The sequence below is a fragment of the Harpia harpyja genome, chromosome Z (genome assembly GCF_026419915.1).
Source record: "Harpia harpyja isolate bHarHar1 chromosome Z, bHarHar1 primary haplotype, whole genome shotgun sequence".
Taxonomy (NCBI): domain Eukaryota; kingdom Metazoa; phylum Chordata; class Aves; order Accipitriformes; family Accipitridae; genus Harpia; species Harpia harpyja.
In genome coordinates, this window is record NC_068969.1 from 18982481 (window position 1) to 19003146 (window position 20666).

The window sequence follows — 20666 nt, forward strand, 5'->3', positions numbered from 1 at the left end:
ACCTACGTGAAGAAGGGAAAGCTACGTGAACTTCCACATTCGCTTTAAACCCATTACTGCAGCGCACTTACAAATAAACCAGCCTCGTGTACCGAAATAAGATTTTAACCGGCGTTTGTAACTCAAAATTCAAACTTTCACAATACTTTCCCTTCATAGCACTTGGTTCGTACACACCCACCCACCACAAAACTGGTTTTAAGGCTTTTCTCAAGGAGAACCAGAGCACACTCTTAGCACAAAGTTTTATTTTACTCCGACCCATGCTTTTTACAGTTTATACACATTTTACAACTAGAAACCAAGGGTTCCAGTTTCACCGTGAGACAACCCATTTAGTTTCATATTCATGATCATTATAGCCCTTAGTAAAACATAGGTACCTAAATTGCAACAAACTTGCAGTAGGACAAAAAAATTAATAGAACTAACCCTCTCTCACGTATGGATACCTAGGATTTTGAACATCACCTCCTGCCTTCATAAAGGATGCAACAATGCCCAGAGAAGCAAATACCACTTCTGTTTAAATTTATGCAAGTATGAAGAAATGCTCTTTAAATGCCTTTCCGTTACCTTCCATAGACTAGGAAGTAAGCTCCCGCTGAACAGTATACTTTGAGTAAGAGCATTTCTTCATACTTGCATATGCAGTGAAAATGAGGTATGAGTTAGTTGCTTTCAGAAAGAATATTCTAAAATAATAAACAGAAGTGGACATCAGCATTCTGACCCAAGTGCTTTCATTCTGCATGTTACTTTTCTAGGCAATCTCAGTAATAGCAAGGAACTTAAGGTGTCCAAGCAGACATTAATCTTAGTATTTCTTCACAAGACACAAGGTTTGTATCAAAGATGATGAAAACAGAATACTTTGTTACCTTCCAACAGCCACTTTGTTTTCTAAGGCTTTGATGATTAAGACACAGCAGGCCATCCCATTCTCATGTGATAGTAAAGGTTGCACTAAGTGGGAATAAAGAATCCCAAAATAGTCAATACAAGTATTTACATCTACTTTTGTAAAATTTAAAAATCTAATGCTCTGACAAATGCTTTTATATCTAAAACAGTTAATGCTGACTGCATGTTAAAACTTCCCATTTACCTAAGCTCTTCCTGAAAACCCAAGATAGTCTGAGACATGCTCAAAACTTCACCTGTGCCAGCCCTTAAGGAGTAGCTACTCCCACATTACACAGGAAATGTACTTTCAAAAGCACTGGCAGCAATAGGTCCAAATAAAAGTTCAAAGGATTTTTTTTTTTTTAAGGAGTGCTGCATTTGTCTACCAAGACTGTAAAAAAAAAAAAGTGAAAATCAGCAATTTATTGATTCGCTGCAGTAGATAAAAGCTGAATAGAATTTCTAATCTTTGACCATCATAAAAAGTTTCTTTTTTTAAGACAAGGCTGAACTTCTAACATTTGCACATCATAATTCTAACACACAGCAAATCAATAAGTTCCAACAAGTGCTTTTATATGGAGTGTTTTTTGGTTTTTTTGTGGGGTGGTTTTGGGGTGGGGTTTGTTTGAAACATAGAGCAACCAAACATGCTTCAGTATGAAGGCAAAGTATTAAATTCTGAGATTTTTAGAAGAAAAATGGTTTCACCCTGGTTTCCAAAACTGAAACTAAGACAGTAAGAGGGTAGTTCCTTCCCACCCCCCGATGAAGAAAAAAAAAAAAGAAAATAAAAAAGTATTTTATTTAAGCAGTTAAAGTTTCTATGACAGATGGGGGGGTTAAGACAAATTTTAGTGTTCTTGCTCTATGACTTTATTGAAATCCTCAGAATAACTGCCTAAATCTCAAACTGAACTAGGCTTTTCCACGAACGCACCCTTGCCTGTGTAACTTCAGTGACTAACTGTTCTCCCAATGAGGAATAAATCCCCAACACCCATAGAAAAGTAGTTTTACTGAGAGGCTTTTCTCCAGAAGCAATTCCTCATCATTCCCATCCTTTGTGTCTCTCAGGCCACTGAATACACAAGCAGGAACAGAGTTCTCTAACACAAACTACAACGGGCACAAATGTGAAAAAAACCTCTCACAATAGAGGCAATGGTATGATAAGCAAAGAATTTCAACTGCCACATATTTCACACAAGTACCTATTACAGCTACAGTTCTGAGATGTAGCAAAATATTTGCTGTCTGGAATGCAAAGAGGAAGACGCAAGCTTCTTCCCCCGATTCTCAGCATTCCCAAGGGTCCAATTCAAACGTTTCCTCTGACATTACCGAAAATGCAGCTAAACTTCAAGCCATGTGGATGCTATTTGACCAATACCTTGCTTAAGGAATGGCATGAGAAATACTTTGCAGCCACTGGAGACTTGCTTGAAAACTATATTAAGTCACAGTACAATTTTGCAAAAATTCCAAACCTTGCTACTGCTATACAAGGAACCATGAGAGCAGCAGTAATTAATTAAAAAAAAATAAAATCATTTTTCTGCATTCTTCTGAACTGTTTTAGCTACTGTTAAAAATCAGCATCCAAATCTAGAACAAATATGCAATAGTTCAGATTTCTGGTGTTAAACACATTTAGAATTACAAGCAGAGCTGCTGTCTCTAGGCAGCTCATGAGACAACACACAAGCAATATAGAAGATGAAACTGTAATTTATAAAATCTCATCCGAGTCTCATGCTCTGCTTAGAGGAGTTAGTGTAAAATAGTCAGACTAATCTGATTTGCCCAAGAATAGAGAATTATGATCCTAACATGTTCAGATGTTGAGTACAAATATGAGATTTTTCCTGTCATAAAAATATCCACCAATTATGCTTCAGATAGCAAGCCATTGCTATTTTGTTATTAAAAATTTACTGATGCGATTTTAGAAATACTCATATTAAGAACACTTAAAAAAGACTTCTAATGTCATTTTCATAGATATACAGAGTTTATGAATCCAGGGCTGCTTTAGTAAAACTCATGCATTCCAGTGCTGGTCTCACAAGGTAACAATCATCATTTCTGCTACTGTTTACAAGATAAATGGTCCACTGTTTAGCAAAAAGTTAAATAAAGGGATGACTGAGAAAAAAAATTAAATATTGCACAAATAATTTAACTGCAGACAGTACAAGACACTTAAAGCATTGATTTTTTTGTCAACATATGAACTCTATTATATAGTCACACTTTCTATAATACAGGGGTTTTTTTTTACAAGACATTTAAATTCAGCATTTACATAAACAATTATCTTTACAATCTGTTATCATATAATGTTAAGAGTTCCAGCAGGAATTAATTTTGTCTTTGTTTTAAAAGTTCATCTATCTGAGTCTTGTACATGTTTTTCACATCTTCGAGATCCAGTCGGAGTTCTTCAGCTTCCTCCGCTTTCTCTCCATACATCTGAAGAATTGTATTGTATCTTTGATCCAAATCCTGCAAGGATACGTAGTTTGTTATCTGACTGTTTTTCAGCTTAAAAAAAAAGTTGCTGCTAGGATAGTGTCTTACACTACTAGGGAAAGTAAGTGTAGCATTATTTTGTCAAAGTATAACTACTTTACAGTGAAACACATAGTAAACTCTTCAAAAATATTTTATGCTTTGACTCTCGGAATATGGCTAGATTAATACTCTAGATATAAAAGGAAGATATTCCAAAGACAAAGAACCTTGACTACAAAGAATTAGTGCTGGCTTCAGAGGATGCACTGAAGCACCTTGAAGTTCAACTGCTATAAACATTAAAGAACAGTTAGCAAACTGCACAAAGTTTTACCACAGCAATGACCACAGTTTGTGAAATGTTTCTTAGGAAAATTTAACATTCTGCATTTAAAGAACAACGATCATTTCTTGAATTACTCCAGAACTATTTTCAATATTTCAATTTAAGTTCTTAAACATTTAGAGGATTAAGATATTTGTCCTATTACCTATATCAGTACTGCACACTCATTCAGCTTCTGCATCAAACTCTCACAAATCCATGCTATTTATCAAAACACCCCCTCCTCTAAAAGACTACTTCCAGACAAGTGTCTTATATGAGAGAAAAAAAAAAAAAGTTCTCTCCTTGATTTAGTATGCAAGCTTATGCAGCACACATTTCTAACAACTGCATTTTGAAGTGACTACCTAGTCATAGACTAGGCATTTTCAGATTCTTCTATACAAAAAAAACCCCCAGGCTCTTCAGTCATTTATTATTAGGGACAGATTTGAATATAATCCTAAATTGATAGGGGTATTCCTAAAACACCCCAAATATGTCAATTTTACATCAGATTTACAACAGAAAAACACTTACCTTTAACTGTGCACGTAATTTTGGTATTTCCTTCACTTTTTCTTCAAGTTCATCGTTTTGGTTTGTTAATTTAACCAGTTCTTCTGCCATTATCGATCGAGTTTTCTCAAGGTTTCCAATTTCCAGCTAAGGTAAACACTTTTAACAATTAGGAGGAGGAAAGAATTTGCCATATTTATAAAACACCATATCAAAATATTTTGATACAGTAATTAAGGCTTTTTCTTAAGCCGGACTAAGAAAGAGCACACCCTGGAAGCACTCTCTTCTCAATTCTGATCAGTGGTTTCTTTTTTTTTTTTTTTTTTTCTTTTGTCAGATAGACAAGTTTGCTGGATAGGTCCTTGCCAAAACAAAAAAGGAACCAACAAATCCTTCTCTTGCTCGTCCCTACACATACCTCCAGCGGCTGTTCCAGTTAACAGAACTGTCATAAAAGGGGAAGAGTGAATGCATTCTGCTATGAGGAAAGGGACCAAGCTTTTTGAATATAAAACTAACAATATAATAATGACTGTATTAGTATTTACACTTACAAATGCTGTGTTTGGTTATGTAAGAGTAACTACAGTACCTGCAGATGTGCAATCTCTCCTTCTCTTAGTTTTAGCTGTGATTGAAGGTTTTCGATTATACTTGAACCTGCTCCCATCCTTATAGCATCATAAAGATTGCTCCCACTAGTAGCTATTGGCCCAAATGAGTGATCATGAGGATCATCCTAAAAACAAAAGATTAGAGAAGCTTAAAATTAGACAAAAACATGCACACTTTGGAATCTTTCCTCCCCTGAAGTATTATACCATTTAAGATTTTAAATTATACTATCACTAGGCAAGCATTTCAATGCTTAAAGTTTGTTTTTAAAACAAAAGCTTAAGGTGAATAGCTACAATTTGAGATAGCTCCTTACTGGCAAGTTCTCATGTCACCTATACAACCACCATTTAACTTGGACATTGATAACCATATCCACAGGGAAGCAGCAGAAGCAGTGGACTTCACACAGACCACAACAGCCTAGGGAGCAGGGCTGTGCCCTAAACCAGGGTTGCTAGTAAAAATAGATCAATTGAGTTGACTCCTACTAGTGTTACTCAATTATTCTAGATGAAATAAGACATGTGAACTCAGCACCAATACATGCATATATTACTCTGCAATAGGAGTTGTAGTTTCACACTGTCTTTCACAGATGTTTTACAGTCATAGACATCTTGTAAGCAGGTTTTAGACGTTTCTGCATAGGAATTACCTTGTCTAAGGCCAATATACTCTTGAAGAGTCATTTTCTACATTAATGAAACTTCTTGAAGAGGAAAGAAAACAGTCTGTCAAAAAAAAAGCCAATGTAACTGATACATGATACCTGTGAGAGGAAAGATGTCTGAAGACCTGCCATGTCAACTCCACTTATGGAACTAGAGCGTGACATAGTTGGAGTACTTGAAACAGTTTCAACTGTAAATGACTTCCGATCCTTTAAAAAAAATAAAATAAAATAAAAACCCACACAACACCACCAGTTAGATAAGGAAAAAAGTTTACAAGATGGTGAAAGACAGATTCTGTAAAGAACAGACTGCCCTTTTCCACCACCAACTATAGAACGCAATGTGACAGATAACCTTTCCCCTTCCCCCATCCCTAAAACATATGAAAGTTCAACAATGAAGAATTTCTGTGCTACTAACACTTATAGCCTATGTTCAAGTTCTCAGACTTTTCAGGAAACGAAGAGAGAAGTTGCAAATTACACCAAAAGAATTTCAAGTAGCCAAGGGAGATTCAGAGGCAGTTTTGTATGCCCAAATGTGTCACAGGAACAACATCCTAAACTCAGAAGTATGTCTCTTTTCAGAATGCATGTTAATACTACTTTTTTTTTTTTTTTATATAAAGTGTATGAATTAAATTCTGAGATTTCTCACATGCTAATACCTTACTGATATACATTCCAAACAGACTGACCTCTTTTTACAGGCAGCATCTGAAAGTGTGCTAGCCTCTGAAGGATAAAGCACTTGGATTTTAGAACTGGAGATGGTAAGAAACCAGTAATAGAAACAGTTTTACTTGAATATCAACTGCTAATTAGCAGTAAGAAAGTTACCAACTATAGAGGACTGTTCTGTGACTTGTGACTTAAGCTGTGAAAGCATGTAGTACATCACACAGTCATGTGAAACGCAAAACAGGAATTCAGTGAAAGCAGTGCTAGTAGTCTAAGCAAAGAAAACAAGCAGCTTCATAAGAAAAAGAATCCAAGAGCATTAAAAAAAAAATCAGAATATTAAAACAATCATTATCCATATTTTATCTCTTCTCAGGTTAAATAGACTATTACTCAAGACTCACTTCATCGAGTATAACACAAGCACTTATGTCACTGGAAATAAAAGGTTGTCACAAAGAGAAAGCCAAGTCCCTAATGCCTAGGCTGACAGTATATACTGTACAGCTCTAAGTCCACTTTGCTGCCTGCGACAGTTTCAGGTTCTAGATATCTACTAAAATAATGACAGTATCAATAAGATTGAACAGAAATGTTAGGTTTTGGTACCTTCTCCTTTGCTGCTTCTTGCACAAAAATTGCCTTCTTTCTTTCCTGTTCAACTTTCATCTTCTCCATTTCTAACTGAGTAGCTAGCAGCGTCTACAAAAATAAATACAGGTTGTTAACCTCCTGCTAGCTCAGACTTCAACAATAGCGTAGATAAAAGCTGAAGTAGGCAATACCTTTTCTTTCTTCGCATCTTCCAAGGTTTTCGCATACTCATCTTTGAGCCCTTCTAGTTCAACCTCATACCTACATTGAGGAAAGAAAGAGGTAGGGAAAGTCAGTAAATAAGTATTCTGTGTTTACTTTAGATTCATGTACTATTAAAACAAACATAGCTTCAAGGCTTTAAAACATTATGAAAGTAACATGCTTCAATCTTTAGCATGAAACAAAATACCCTTAACAAGATGGGCAACTTTATCAATAGCTGTCAACATTTTGCATAGTCACATCAACACTCAAAAGAACCAACTCTTCCAACTTGCAAAGAGATCTGCTGCAGATGGTTATTAAGAAATAGCTTACTCCATTTCACTACAATTTTAAGAGAGATGCTGTTAACTAGAAATGTAACTCACCTACTGTTTTCATTTTCCATTTTCTTCAATCTGCTTCTCTCCACTTCTAGCTGAGCCTGAAGGCGCGTATTTTCTTGTCTTAAAAGACTATTCTGAGATTCAGTAGAAGACATCTGAATTTTATTAGAAAGAAGTTCTTCTGTAGCAGCCCGTTCTCTCTCAGCAGCTGCTGCTAGAAGAGTTTGAGACTCACCTAGTATTAAAGTACAGAAAAAAATGGAATTTAACTTTTTTGATCAAACACCTATATGGGCCATTTTTTTATGCATCAAAATGGCATTTGATTTTTTTTTATATGCAACTATTTTTCTTTAAAAAAAAAAAATCTGTTTTCTGTTGTAAAGGAAATTAAATATTTTCCACCATACAATTAGAGGATCAAAGCAACGCAGAACAAGGAGACTTCATACTCTTTCAGAATGCAATATACAACTACAGATTGCCTCCAGAAAGGAATTAATTTCTCTGGGTCCAACTTTGGGCATTTTGTTTTTCATTTAAAATATTAGATTACTACTGTATCAACAAATATATGTCTCATTACCTATGCAGTTAGGTAAGTAAATGATTACAACCTTTACAATACGGAATCTAAGCGCTAGGCTTGACAACTGAAAATGCTGGTATACTTTCAGTGTCTCAAGGTCCATCTTTCCTTTAGATGCTGTATGGACATGTACACCTTAACACCTCTACCTTACAATCTTATGTTACACTGTGTTTTAAAGACAATCCGTGAATTACCTGTCCAAGAACCTTGGCAGAATACCCCACATACCATTTCCTTACAGGAAACCATTTTGTGCTCACCTCTCCTGACCCACCACCTACACTTTGGGCAAGCGTCAAGCCCTTTTCATTTACCTTCAGCCATCTCACATCTTCATCAAGAGCCTCACAGTTCAGTGAAAGCTAAAAACATCTTACCAAGTCTGTCAGAAAGGTTTTTCTCCAGTTTTTCCCACGCAGAGGTTTGTGCTCCCAGCGTGGCTTGCAGATTTTCTATCTGCCGGAGAAGTGGCCGTGTAGCAGATGTAACACTTTGACTTAGTTCTTGGTTCCGGCTCTCTGCTTCTTGGAGTCTCTGAAATCACAAATTAAATATAATTAAGCTTTAAAATCATATGATGGTTTGAAAGATTGATATAGAATTCAGCTAAACACATAGCAGTTGCTTTACATTCTAAAAATACTGCTTGACAGTTGCTTTACATTCTAAAATTCACGTGATCAAACTCAGAGTAAAGTGTGAAATTCCAAGACAGAAGCTTAACATTTCTAGACACATGATAGAGCAATGGCCCAGAGATGTCCAGCCCTCTGGACATCACTTGATTTTGGCAACAACCTATCTTCTGGACCTTAAGAACAATAAAAATACTCTTAAGCAGCAGCTAAAAAGTCATTCAAAACATATTTGCTAGCAATTTTAGAGGACTAGCACAAACTTAATGGCTGTACTTTGTCTTATACTAAAAGGACAGCATTCCATTTCCAAGGCATCATAAAAAAAAATTAGGATTTTGTTTTCAGTACGTGATTAAAAAACCACTTCCTTTCGTATTTTTATCGTTGTTCTACACAGGACAAATACGACGGGTAACCAGGAAAACAAAGGCTCTCTTTCAGGCTATTAATGTCATGATAGCATTTTATTTTCAGTTTTTAGAAGCCCTCCTTGCAGATACAAGTTGACATCATCTATTTGCTATAGCACCTGTTGTAGTTCACCAATTTCCTGGCGTAAATAGTCTTCTTTTCTTGCTGCCTGCTGTTCTGCACGTTGCAGTGCTAGCCTCAGGTCTGCCACCTAAATAAACAAGACATCATCACTAATCTATTGCCAAAAGTTATAGTACCACCTATTCATTGCTACATTCCTATACCATTTTTAAACACTGTTAGACAGGGTATGTCTGTTTACAAGTTAAAGGCTTATGTTTTGCATGCACAGAAATAGTTACACTGAATTATCTATCACTAAAAATTTTGTTCAACTAAATTTCTTGAACTTTGCATCATGATAAGAGCACTACAAACTTAACATAGAGTCTGTCAAAGTCATTTTATTTAGACAAGTAAAATTAAAAGTATTTTTAAATAAAATGAATATTTTAAAGCTTAGCACAACTACCACTAAAGACTGAACAAGTCCACAGGAAAGAAATCCATTGGATATTTGCTAAGTACACAAAAATAAGTTCCACCTTGCATTGCATCTGCTTCATTACATCACATGCACACACCATCCAACTACACTCATCTGTTCAATGAAAAGTTTTATTCACTGCATTTAAGACCCACCTGAATTGCCAAAGTTTCTTGTTCCTGCCGAGCCTTGTCCTGGGCCTTCTCCAGAGCTAATCCAAGCTCTTCCTTTGCCTTCATTTCCCGACTTAGGGCTGCTTCTTGTGCCTCACTGTCCTTTGTAGCATTAGCTTTATGAAGATCTGCAAGTTCCCTGGGGAGGAGGGGAGGGGGGGAAGGCAATGCACTTACAGTTTATACAATGCCAACAGTGACTTTGCGAATAACTTTGTTATATCTTAACATTTCACAAGCACTGCACAAGAAATGGACACAGAAGCTGAATGTATGGTTGAAGACAGGCACACAAATATATGCTTACTTGTATGCACTGTCAAGTGCTGCCTGGACACTTCTGTTCCGTTCTTCAAGGTCTTCCACCTCCGCCTGAAGTTTAGCAAGATCCTTTTCTTGTCGCTCTACAACACTGTTTAGTTGTTTAATGCTGTCTCGATGTTGCTTCTCAAGGTCTTCCTTGCCATCAAGCACCTATTAGAGCACAAACAAGAAGCATGAGACTAATCCCAGTACACAAGGTAGACAACGCCATCTGAGGACAATGACAACTGTGGCAACCAATTCAGGACAAAGTTACACAAAATGACTAAACCAATCTAACACTTCACCAAAAGAGAAAGGTTTTGCTCCCCCATCTTCCCCAGAGGAGGGGGCTCTTCTTCACCACAGTTTCACACACTTCCTCATGCTGGGTCTGCTGCTTGTAAGGTCTTGATTCAATCACTAACTGAGCAAAAAAACTGCCCAAATTTTGCTGGTACAAGTCTTCCACTTAAAATTTAGTGTACTGAGTTTGGTCAGCCCACCTGATAACCAGCAGTGCAAGTGCAAACAAGCAGCTGGAAAGATACCTGACCACAGTTTTACTCTGCAGGTTTAAAAAAAAAAAAAAAAATCCCAAATATCTCACCTGTTTTAAATGCTGCAACTCCTCTTCCAATTCCTTAATCTTTTTGTTCTGTTTTATGTTAATATTTTCTCTCTCTTTCTCTTTGGCTCTTAATTTCTTAATGATGTTGGAATTGTGCAGCTGCTGTTTGGAAAGCTTTTCTCCTGTGAAGAAAATGAACATAAAGCTAGTGCATATTGCTGTTATTCTATAAACTGTCTCTATTCACACCCTGCCCCGCTATTCAGTCCCATGAAAATAATAACCAATTATGTACGGAAATACTTACTCTCATATTTTTTCATGCAAGTTCTTAAGTTTTAAACCTACCTTATCCTGAGATGACCTTGCTACGCTAAGCTATAGTGAGATAGGATAGACAGTGAAGGGCTTTGAAAGTAAAGCAAATGAGCTCATCATATCGGGAAAAAAAACAAAATGGCCTGTTCATTTAGTAACTGTATTTTACTTCCAAAATTAAAAAGTAGTAAGGGAGACACTGTAGAAATGCCTTGAACAATGCCCTAGCTAGATTTCTGCTGAATGGAACATGGAGCGTTGTACTGCACGCTGGTTTTATCTCACAGCACCTTTTAATGCATGCTGCAGAAAGTACCCCTCTAGCCATCTGCATTTGACTGATCCCTCCTGTTGCTCTTTGCTATTAACTAAATGCTTGCCCTGGTTTCAGCTGGAATAAAGTTAATTTTCTTTCTAGTAACTGGTATAGTGTTACATTTTGGATTTAGTATGAGAATTATGTTGATAACACACTGATGTTTTCAGTTGTTGCTAAGTAGTGTTTGTACCAAGTCCAGGATTTTTCAGCTTCTCATGCCCAGCCAGCAAGAAGGCTGGAGGGGCACAAGAAGTTGGGAGGGGACACAGCCAGGGTAGCTGACCCAAACTGGCCAAAGGGATATTCTGTATCATGTGACATCATGCCCAGTATATAAAATGGGGGGAGTTGGCCAGGAGGGGTGGATCGTTGCTCGGGAACTAACTGGGCATCAGCCAGCAAGTGGTGAGCGATTGCATTGTGCACCACTTGTTTTGTATATTCTAATTCTTTTATTATTTATTTATTATTACTATTATTATTATTATTTTCTTCCTTTCTGTACTATTAAACTGTCTTTATCTCAACCCACGAGTTTTACTTTTTTTCCCCGATTCTCTCCCCCATCCGACTGGGTGGGGAGAGTGAAAAAGCAGCTGTGTGGTGCTTAGTTACTGGTTGGGGTTAAACCACAACAACAGTTCAAAAGTTCAGAAACATCTAACATGCTTCAAATAATGGGGGTTTTTTTTCCCCTACATAAAGAAGGTTCGTATGTGAAGGCAGTAAATTTCAAATTATTCTACAAATTTTTACTATTAAAAAAAAATATTAGTTCTCACCTTCCTCCATTAATCCTTTGATTTGCTCTTCTTTTTCTTTCAGTAATTCGGCAGTTTCATTGGTATTAAGCCTAGTAGCCAATTCTTCTTTAACAGTCTTTACTTCCTAAATAATAGGATAAAATACTTAGGACTATTTATTAAATTATATTTAGGGAAAAACACACAGTAAGTTACACTGATCACCTTTTTCTTTTCCCCTTCCTCTCAAAAGGCTTTTCTTTGAAAACAATTTAGGTTGGAAGGGAACTCTGGAGATTATCTGATCAAATCAGATTGCTCAGAGCTTTATTCTGTCAAGTTTTAAAAACCTCCAAGGATTGAGACTCTATAAATTCTCTGCACAATTTGTTCCAATTCCTCCTTCCACTTCAATTTCTATACTTTAAACTTCTGCAATATAGTGAAAACAAACTGTTGTATTTGCACACAGGTATCAGATAATTTTTTTATTTCAACTTACCACTGTGCCAACACAGTGACACATACAGTGACAAAACAACTGTGAAAAATATTTTTTTTTCCAGTTACAGATTTGAGTTTACTTTTTGCAGACTAGCAGTAAACTAGAGGAATTTAATGATGTGATATCAGGTCAAGAACATTTAAACTCCATAAACTTTGTTGCTGCAGTCGTCTTTGCTCATTCCAAACCAATCCGTCATCAGTCCTTAATTTTCCTACCAGTTAATCCTCTAAACAAGCCATTCCCATACTTCCCCACTTCCCCACATCCCCAGGCCATTCTTTTCCCGCACAGCAATGCAAATGCATATATGGGTACAAGGTAAATGAGAGCAGACCTTAAACCTTCCCCCCCACCCCAAACCAGGCTACCTTTAACTTAAGTGAGTTCCCTAATTTGGTTCACAACACAGCTGCAAGAATACATGTGTCAACACAAGGAAATAACAAGCAGCCTGGGCAGCTACAATCAGCTTATGCTAGTTACTAATACCATGAGACAGCACCTGCCGCTCTCATGCTTCTCCCTAGCTTAATTTTTATGCATTGACCTCAAGAAATTCAACTGCATTCTAAAATAATAAACATTAATCTCACTAAAAAGCCAGATTACCTTTTTAGCTGCATCTCTTTCTTTGCAGGCTAGCTGGAGCTTCTTTTCAGCATCTGCAATTCGCTGAGCAAACTCCTCTTTAAGAGATGAAAGGCTACTGCTCTCTTCCTTCATTCTAAACATTTCACTACATTTAAAATTAACATTTCAGAACAGTTGCACAGTTATGTGACATTCCAAGCAGTTTGCAACAGGTTGTCTTAAATGCTTTTAAAATGTGTTTTGGGTTTTTTTTTATTATTATTTTACATGTTAACCAGAAGTCAAAAAACCACAACCATATTAGAAGTACTAATCAAAGATCTTTATTAATTCAGTAATTTACCCATGAAAACAATTAAATGTTTGATTTACCTTAAATGTTTTGCCCCTTAGTCAAGTTCTTTCTGATTAACCATAGTCTGTATCATATACAGGGCAAATTTTTTAAGTTAAGATCAATTTAGTCATCAAATAATACCTTCGCATTTTATCTGTAAATTTTTAAACTTGATATTTGATCAGTAAACTGGTAAATCTAACTTTTAAATTTTTTTCCTTTTAATTTTAACTGAATTAAATAACAAATTCAGATTTTTCCCTACAACCAGCCCTTCTACCACACTTTCACTGCCTACATTTTTGTCAGCAAATTACTTAGTAAATCAGGTTCATCCATCTGTATCAGAAAAGTCAGTCTCCCTTAATAGCTGAATCCAGTCTTATAACAAAGATCTTTATTAATAACCAAGTCTGACTCTACACATCTGTTTGTCATTCCTACTTCTTACTTACTGAAAAATCTTTCACTAGCCTCTTCCCAAAAGAGATTTTGGCCCCCAAAATAATGTCTCTTTAAAAAAATACCATCACAGCACATGCAATCATTATTTCCACCTTTCCCAAACACTGCACATCCCTTGCAACCTTTGTTCTAGTTATAAAGCTATTTGTTTTACAATATTGTCTACTGATTGTATTACAGTAAAGTTACAGTTACACCCACTACTGTGTATATTTTCATACTTACTCTTTTAGGTTATCATAAGCTTCTTCCAGGCGCGCCTTTTCTTTACTAGTACTTAATAACTGTATTTCCCTCTTCTCCAGTTTCTCAGTTAATGAATCAATCATCTGGACAATGTTTTTACAGATAAAGATCAGATGAATGGGACAATTAAAACACAAGAGAGGCAGGCTTCCCCTTTCCCCCCACCATTCCCTCCCAACACTATTTAAAGCTGAACTTGTCAATGTTTTCAGGAATTTGAGGTAAAAGTCAGTGAAGATTACCATGTTTCTACCACATTAATTTAGAACTAAGCAATATATAAACACAAGACACCTGTTTTCTACAGGTGTGGAAATCCTACTAAGTAAGCACACCTGGGCTCAGCTAAGTTCCTCAACAAAATCATCAACAGTTATATTTAATTATAAAGTTTTTAAAGAGAGCTGATAGCCTATAAAACTATAGCTAATATTAACCATTAAGACTCCCAATGCTCCTTACACCACTCTTTACAGAATCACAGAATAATTTACAGTGGAAGATCTCTTCTGTGAAACATTAGCCCAAAGCAGCAAAACATGATCAGATGAGGGAAGAAAACTTCCCGACAGGGTCAAGAGCTCTTAGCTCACATCAGAATAATTTCTTAATACCAGATTTTTGAAAGCTAAATATAGAGAAGTAACACAGACATACATGCAAATATAGAAATATAAACAAATGAAACAGATTCTGTAAGTGTAGCTCAATATGGCCAATGAAAGAGAAAATTTGCTGTGGTCCATTATCACTATTTCCCACAACATATAACCATTTAAGTTAGAAAAACTTATGGATAACCGTCCATGGCTTTGGATCTCCTTAAGGAATTTACACTGATGTTCTGTACGATTTACACAAAAAATGCTTTTCTTAAAACGCAGATTACATTGGGGTTTTATAAACTCCCATAAGCAATTGCTTTTCCCTTATTACTATCAGAAACACCATCAGTATTGCAAACATGCTTACAGCGCAAGGCCATGAGTATGGCCCATTTATGTCACATACTAGGCACACAGACTATGAGCAAAGCAAAATGCAAAGAAACAGAGCAAAACACATGTCAAAGGAGCTCAGAAATTAAAAATATGCATAGAGGTACAGAAAGGTGACCAAGGAAATGGAAAAAAGATAGTGTAAACAATACACTGGCAGAACTGGGCAAAACACACTACTTCAAAGCTCCAGTCTAGCCTTCCATACACTTGAGCATCCTACTTCATCACATGTCTAGTCATTCCATCTATCTAAACTAGCCATACAAATTTCTTTTAATCTATTCGCTATCCATAACTATGCTCATCATCTTCATTAAGAAGCCTAGCGTACCTTCTTTTTAAAAGGAAAGATTATTTCTGCTAAAAACAAACATTAATTTGTCTACTAAAAAGGCCTTATTTAGACCAACTACTGCTGTCCTCAAAGAACATGCACAATGCTCCTGGAACATAATCAAATTCTGACAGTTTGTAAGTCCATGGAAAAAAATGCTTGCAAAATCTTACCCTGATTATTGCCAAAATACTAAAGGCTTTTAGCTTCATAATTCAAATCAAAATACTTAAAGGAATCTCTTCCACCTTTCACAGAAAAAAAAAAATTGCACCAAAGAATTAAAATTACACATTTGACCTATCAAGGCTTCCTGTTTGCTAGCACTACTCACAATTCACAGTAATGGTAACTAAGTAGATTAGGTGAAATCCAAAACCATTTGACCAGAAATTTCACCAGTATTATTCCACTGCAGAATATCAAGGAGAGTCTTCTACAAGGTAAGGTAGTAGTTCAGCATCAATTAATTCATTCAAATAAGGTGAAGCTAATTCCTATCTAAGGAGATGATAGGAGTTTCATTTGTAATTAAGGGGTGTGTTTGCAAAACATGTTCTACAGTTACCTTTTTAAGCTCTTGCTTTTCAGCATCCTCTTCTAACAATTTTTCAACAGCATCCTGCTGCGGCTCAGTCTCTTCTTTCACAACCTGTTCTTCAACATTTTGCACAGTAGCAACCAAAACATCTGGCTGCTCAGAATTAACAGGGGTTGCGCTTCTCCCACTCTCTTCCATCTCAGCTTCCTCAGCATGTAAAACAGGAGTGTCATTCAAGTTTTCAGATTTATTTTTCTGGGCATCAACCGTTTCTGTCTTTGGCGCAGAAGGACTGACAGCAACAGATGCTGAAGCAGAAGCTCTGCCTGATAACTCATCATCTGAATTTATTTCACTTACACTTCTACTATCTAAAGACTGTACACTAAATGAATCAATTCTTTCGAAAGCATCAGAGGAGCAGCAGCTCTCGGTCATTTTTTGAAAGTCATCTAAACGATTATAATCCGCACAGGCAGATGTGGATAAAAGCTGAAATGATGTTTGCATTAGATGAAGACTAGATTTTGAATCTGCAGCTTCTTGTCTTGAACTTACTGAGCTCTCACTTATTACACTTTCATGGTCCAGCACTTCAATATCACTAGTTGTGGATGTCCCCGAGGAGAAAGTGCTAATTGGAGGTGAAGGCGTATTGCTTTGCCTGTCCTCAGTCTTCCGCTCCTTAGTTTCCAAACCCATGTCTTTTGTACCTGCATTAAGAGGCTGCGAAGTGCTATCCGGTGCACCTCCCATTGCATCCCCTCCTATGCTGGATTTTTCATTAAGAGCATCTTCAGGTACTTCCAAATTTAGAGCAGACACCTTTTTGTCAGTAACTTCATTTGTGCTTTCTTCAGGCTTGGCATTAGATTTAAGCAGAGAATTCTCTTCCAATTTCTCCTTGGGAATATCGAGGTTTTTCAAGTCCACTAGGACAGCTATGGAGGAATCCTTCACTTCTGCCTCTGTTGTCACTGGTACTTCCAGCTGACTGGGGTGTTGAGACTCCTTTGAAGTGCTTTTCACCTCCTCTTTGGGTCGCTGCGATTTGGCTGGAGGTTTGGACACCACTGGATTTTTCTGTATACTCTGAACATCTGTCGGAGAGAGAAAGGCACTGAAGAAGTTTTCAGATTCATCTACTACCGTCCTCCTCACTGGCTTAGTAATTGCGGTTGGCGATATTGGCTGATTCTGTGGTTCTGTATTTGAACTTAAGCGCCAGGAAGATGTATCCCATCCTCCACTTACGAGAGAATTTGTTCCTAAAACGATAAGAGAGACAAGCCAAGAACACTTAAAACATGGTTTTTTTCAGTATTTGTCTTTTTAGATGCAACAGTTCAGAAAAAATGTTTTCAATATCATGTAACTTAAAGCAAATATTATACATGATCACAATCAGCATCGTTTTCATTACTACTTCCTTACAAAGCTTGGAACTGATTTTTAGACAAAGCAAAAGAAGCTTAAGGGAGACACAAAGTAATTCTGAGACTTAAGGTGGACACAGATACCTCTAGAAAGTAGGAGTACCTCAACGGAACCAACTTGCTCCCTCCTTCTTAAACAGTAACTTAAATAAAGGTGGAAGGAAATAATACACAAGTTACACCAGTAAATCCAAGAGTGAGAATTTCAGAAAGAAGATGGAGAAATGTCTGGGAAGAGGAAACAAGCCCATACAGCATTCTGAAAGCTATATGGGCAAGCCTGAAGCCTGTTTGGGCACAAAAAGCAAGCATTTACTTTGCAAAGGGAACAAGCGAAAGGGAATGTGGCCTCCTGCTTCCTATAGTGAGAGGAAGCTAAGCAAAACAATCTGAAAAAACTGTAGTTTAAATGTAGAGAATTATACAGATTACAAAAGGAGGAAACAATTACTGGTCTTAAAAGTTATCTGCCAGTAGCATACAGACAAACACTTCACACACCGTTACAGAAAACGGGGGAAAAAAGCTTTAAATATTTGTAGAATTTACACTATAAGAAGGGTTCTTGCCCTTTCAGTTTGCAACAGGCTTCATATTTTTCCTCACACACCAAGCAACAGCATGAAGCTGACAATACACATTGGCAGCAGCCCAGCTAAGGTGACAGTTTTCTTCTCCTGTGGAGAAATACTGATTAGTTCTGAAGCTGCCCTAAAAAAACATCAACAGTTCCTATTATTGTATTTCTTGCAGGTTTTCCAGGACTTGTCATCAGCAAGGATAATAGGAATTTCAGCATCAAATTTCAGTAGCATCCCAAGTAAGAAAGAAAAAACAAAAAAACCCAATTTGATTTTGTACCTACAAACATAATCTGGATAACTATTTCAGGCTACTAAAAACAAGCTCACTTTATACAGCAGCATCTACTAAAAAATGCCAAGTTATAGTATTTAAAGCAGACTACCACTTTCAGAAACTGTCGATAGCTATTGGCCTCGAGATCTCAAATTCAGGTAATTACTGCTCTCATTGCCAAAAATACTACAAACAGCTGATTTATTACCACTTTGTCCATGATTCAATAACTTCAGAAAAAGCCCTGTGAGTGAACTGTAACATTCAGAAAATATTTTTACTTCTTTTAAAAACAAGTATGTTTTCCCTGAAAAACAGATGCAGGCTGATCTTTGCTGCTTTCCTTACAAATTACAGCACTACTATATATACTAAGATATAAATTAAATTAAAAAATGGTTTGAACAAGCCTAAAGTTTTAAGAAACTAAGCACGACAGTCTCCTATCAACAATTCTGGTAATTTAAGACGACACTGGACTATGTGACTGCCAAGCCCTTGTTCCCACAAAAGGATGAAGACATGCAAAACTGACCCTACGCATTGATGAGCAGCCAACTAGGGAACACCTTCAATTGTTACAGCTTTCAATTTTCAGAAATCCAATTCTGCTGTGGGTATACCTGGAAATAACCTCCTCCTACAAACACACACATTTCTCCTACATATAGTTGCAATAAGGACACTGATTCCAGACGACTTAAGTTTCCCACCCTTTTCTTCATTCATTCTTTTCTTTAAGGTATTATTTACGGGAAAAAAAGTTTCCAGCAAGAGGGCTCCTTTTCACTCTTTCACTTCCAAACAATAACTTAGGACTGATCATTCTTTCAGGTTCTACATTAGCACACGTACAACAGAGACACTTTCTCATAACCAAGCCGTGACAATTTTTCCACCAACACATTCCTTCCAACAGATGTTGGAGGATTATGAACTTAAGGCCACAAAAAGTGGAAAACTTCACTTGGTTTATGCGGAGCAGACTTTCAGCTTCTCCTCTGCTCCTTCTATCGCAAAAAGCAACTCCCCACACGCCTCAGAACGTAATTTCCCCTTTTTTTATTACCTGAGAGGTTTTTACCACCTGTTAGCCCCTGGGCAAAAAAAATAAGACCTTGAGAAACACGGGTGTGAAGCACAGCGCTACCCACGCAACAGAAGCACGACACCGGTAACAACAACCAGGTATTGCCTGTGCTGCCGAGGTTTCCTCAGCTTTTCATCAGTGTTACCCTCCCTCGCCTGTGAGGGGGGGGACGAGAAGTACCACAGGCGTTGCAGAACGGGCTTTGGACAGGGAGGGCCGGTTAAACCTCCACGGGTGTAACCCCCCGCCCCCGGTTAAGGGGGAAAGGGGGGCGAGGGGAAGGCGCCGCCCCGGCCAGCCCCGCTGCGAGGGCCGGGCGGGAGACCGTGAGGCGAGGCGAGGCGGCTCAGCCCAGCCCGCCTCACAGCGGGGGCTGGGGGCACGGCGAGTGGCCGCCCGCCGTCGCCCACGCTTACCGTCGCCGTAGTCGGGGATGACGGCGTCGGGCCAGGAGCTCTCCTCGGCCTGGATGTCCAGCACCCGGTCGATGGACTTTTGGGCCTGCGACAGCGCCTGCTTGGCGAAGCTGGACAGCTGCGAGGCGTTGAACCAGCTCATCCTCCGCGGCGCCCGGTCCCGCGCGGGGGCGGCGGCACCGGGCCACAAGCACAGAGGCGGGCGGGGAGCGACCCGCCCTCAGAGCCCGCTCCCCGGCGGCGGCGGCGGGGCCGGCGGCCTCGGGCTCGGCGGGGAAGGGAGGGAGGGGACGGCGGCCCCGCGCCTGCGCGCCGCCGGGCTCCACGTCGCCAACAAGCTCGCACGCAGCCGCCCGCCCGCCCCCTCACCCGTCACGGGAGGCGGAGCAAGGCCTTCCGCCTCGGTACCTGTCATGGCGGAGGGCGGGGCTGTGACCCGCCTCCACTTCCGCCTCGGTACCTGTCATGGCGGAGGGCCGGCCCTGGCTGTCGCCCTGCTGTCGTTCAGATGAGATGCCAAAAAGACAGCTGTTGTTCCCGCTTCTTAGTGCTTCCTTCGGCTGCTTTAAGTCCCACAGTTTGCATGGGGTCTTCCAACACTTCCAAACGTCCAGCTGTTAAAAATTACCTGCTTAAAAATTACAGTAAACCGGCCCCCCCCCAACCCTTACTACTGAGTTCAAATGCAAGTTTTAAACACAGTTCATGGTTTAAAAGATGGAAAGTTCAAACACAGCTGACACGCATCAAGTAAAACCAGAGCATTCACAGCGAGGCGTCTGGCACTGCTTGCAGAAAGGTCTCTGACTAAAGCAGCCAAAGGATGCCCTAGATTTTT

The 20666-nt window shown here is 38.4% G+C and overlaps 1 protein-coding gene across 2 annotated transcripts; it reads right to left on the bottom strand.

Annotated features, from left to right (window-relative positions):
* Positions 1-228: 228 nt before the first annotated feature.
* On the bottom strand, positions 229-20131 carry TMF1 (TATA element modulatory factor 1). Of its 2 annotated transcripts, XM_052776936.1 has the most exons (17): positions 19829-20129; positions 16056-17296; positions 14132-14235; positions 13123-13249; positions 12045-12150; positions 10665-10807; positions 10059-10225; positions 9734-9890; positions 9147-9239; positions 8357-8513; positions 7430-7622; positions 7028-7097; positions 6852-6944; positions 5658-5768; positions 4863-5009; positions 4289-4414; positions 229-3414 (listed from the first exon to the last, which is right to left on the bottom strand). In XM_052776936.1, exons 1-17 carry the CDS (start codon positions 19968-19970, stop codon positions 3271-3273), a joined length of 3321 nt encoding a protein of 1106 aa, XP_052632896.1. In that variant the 5' UTR covers positions 19971-20129; the 3' UTR covers positions 229-3270. The 2 variants fall into 2 exon arrangements, with proteins under 2 accessions (XP_052632896.1, XP_052632897.1); XM_052776937.1 differs by lacking the exons at positions 229-3414; positions 4289-4414 and having other exon boundaries at positions 4872-5009; positions 5544-5768; positions 19829-20131.
* Positions 20132-20666: the final 535 nt, after the last annotated feature.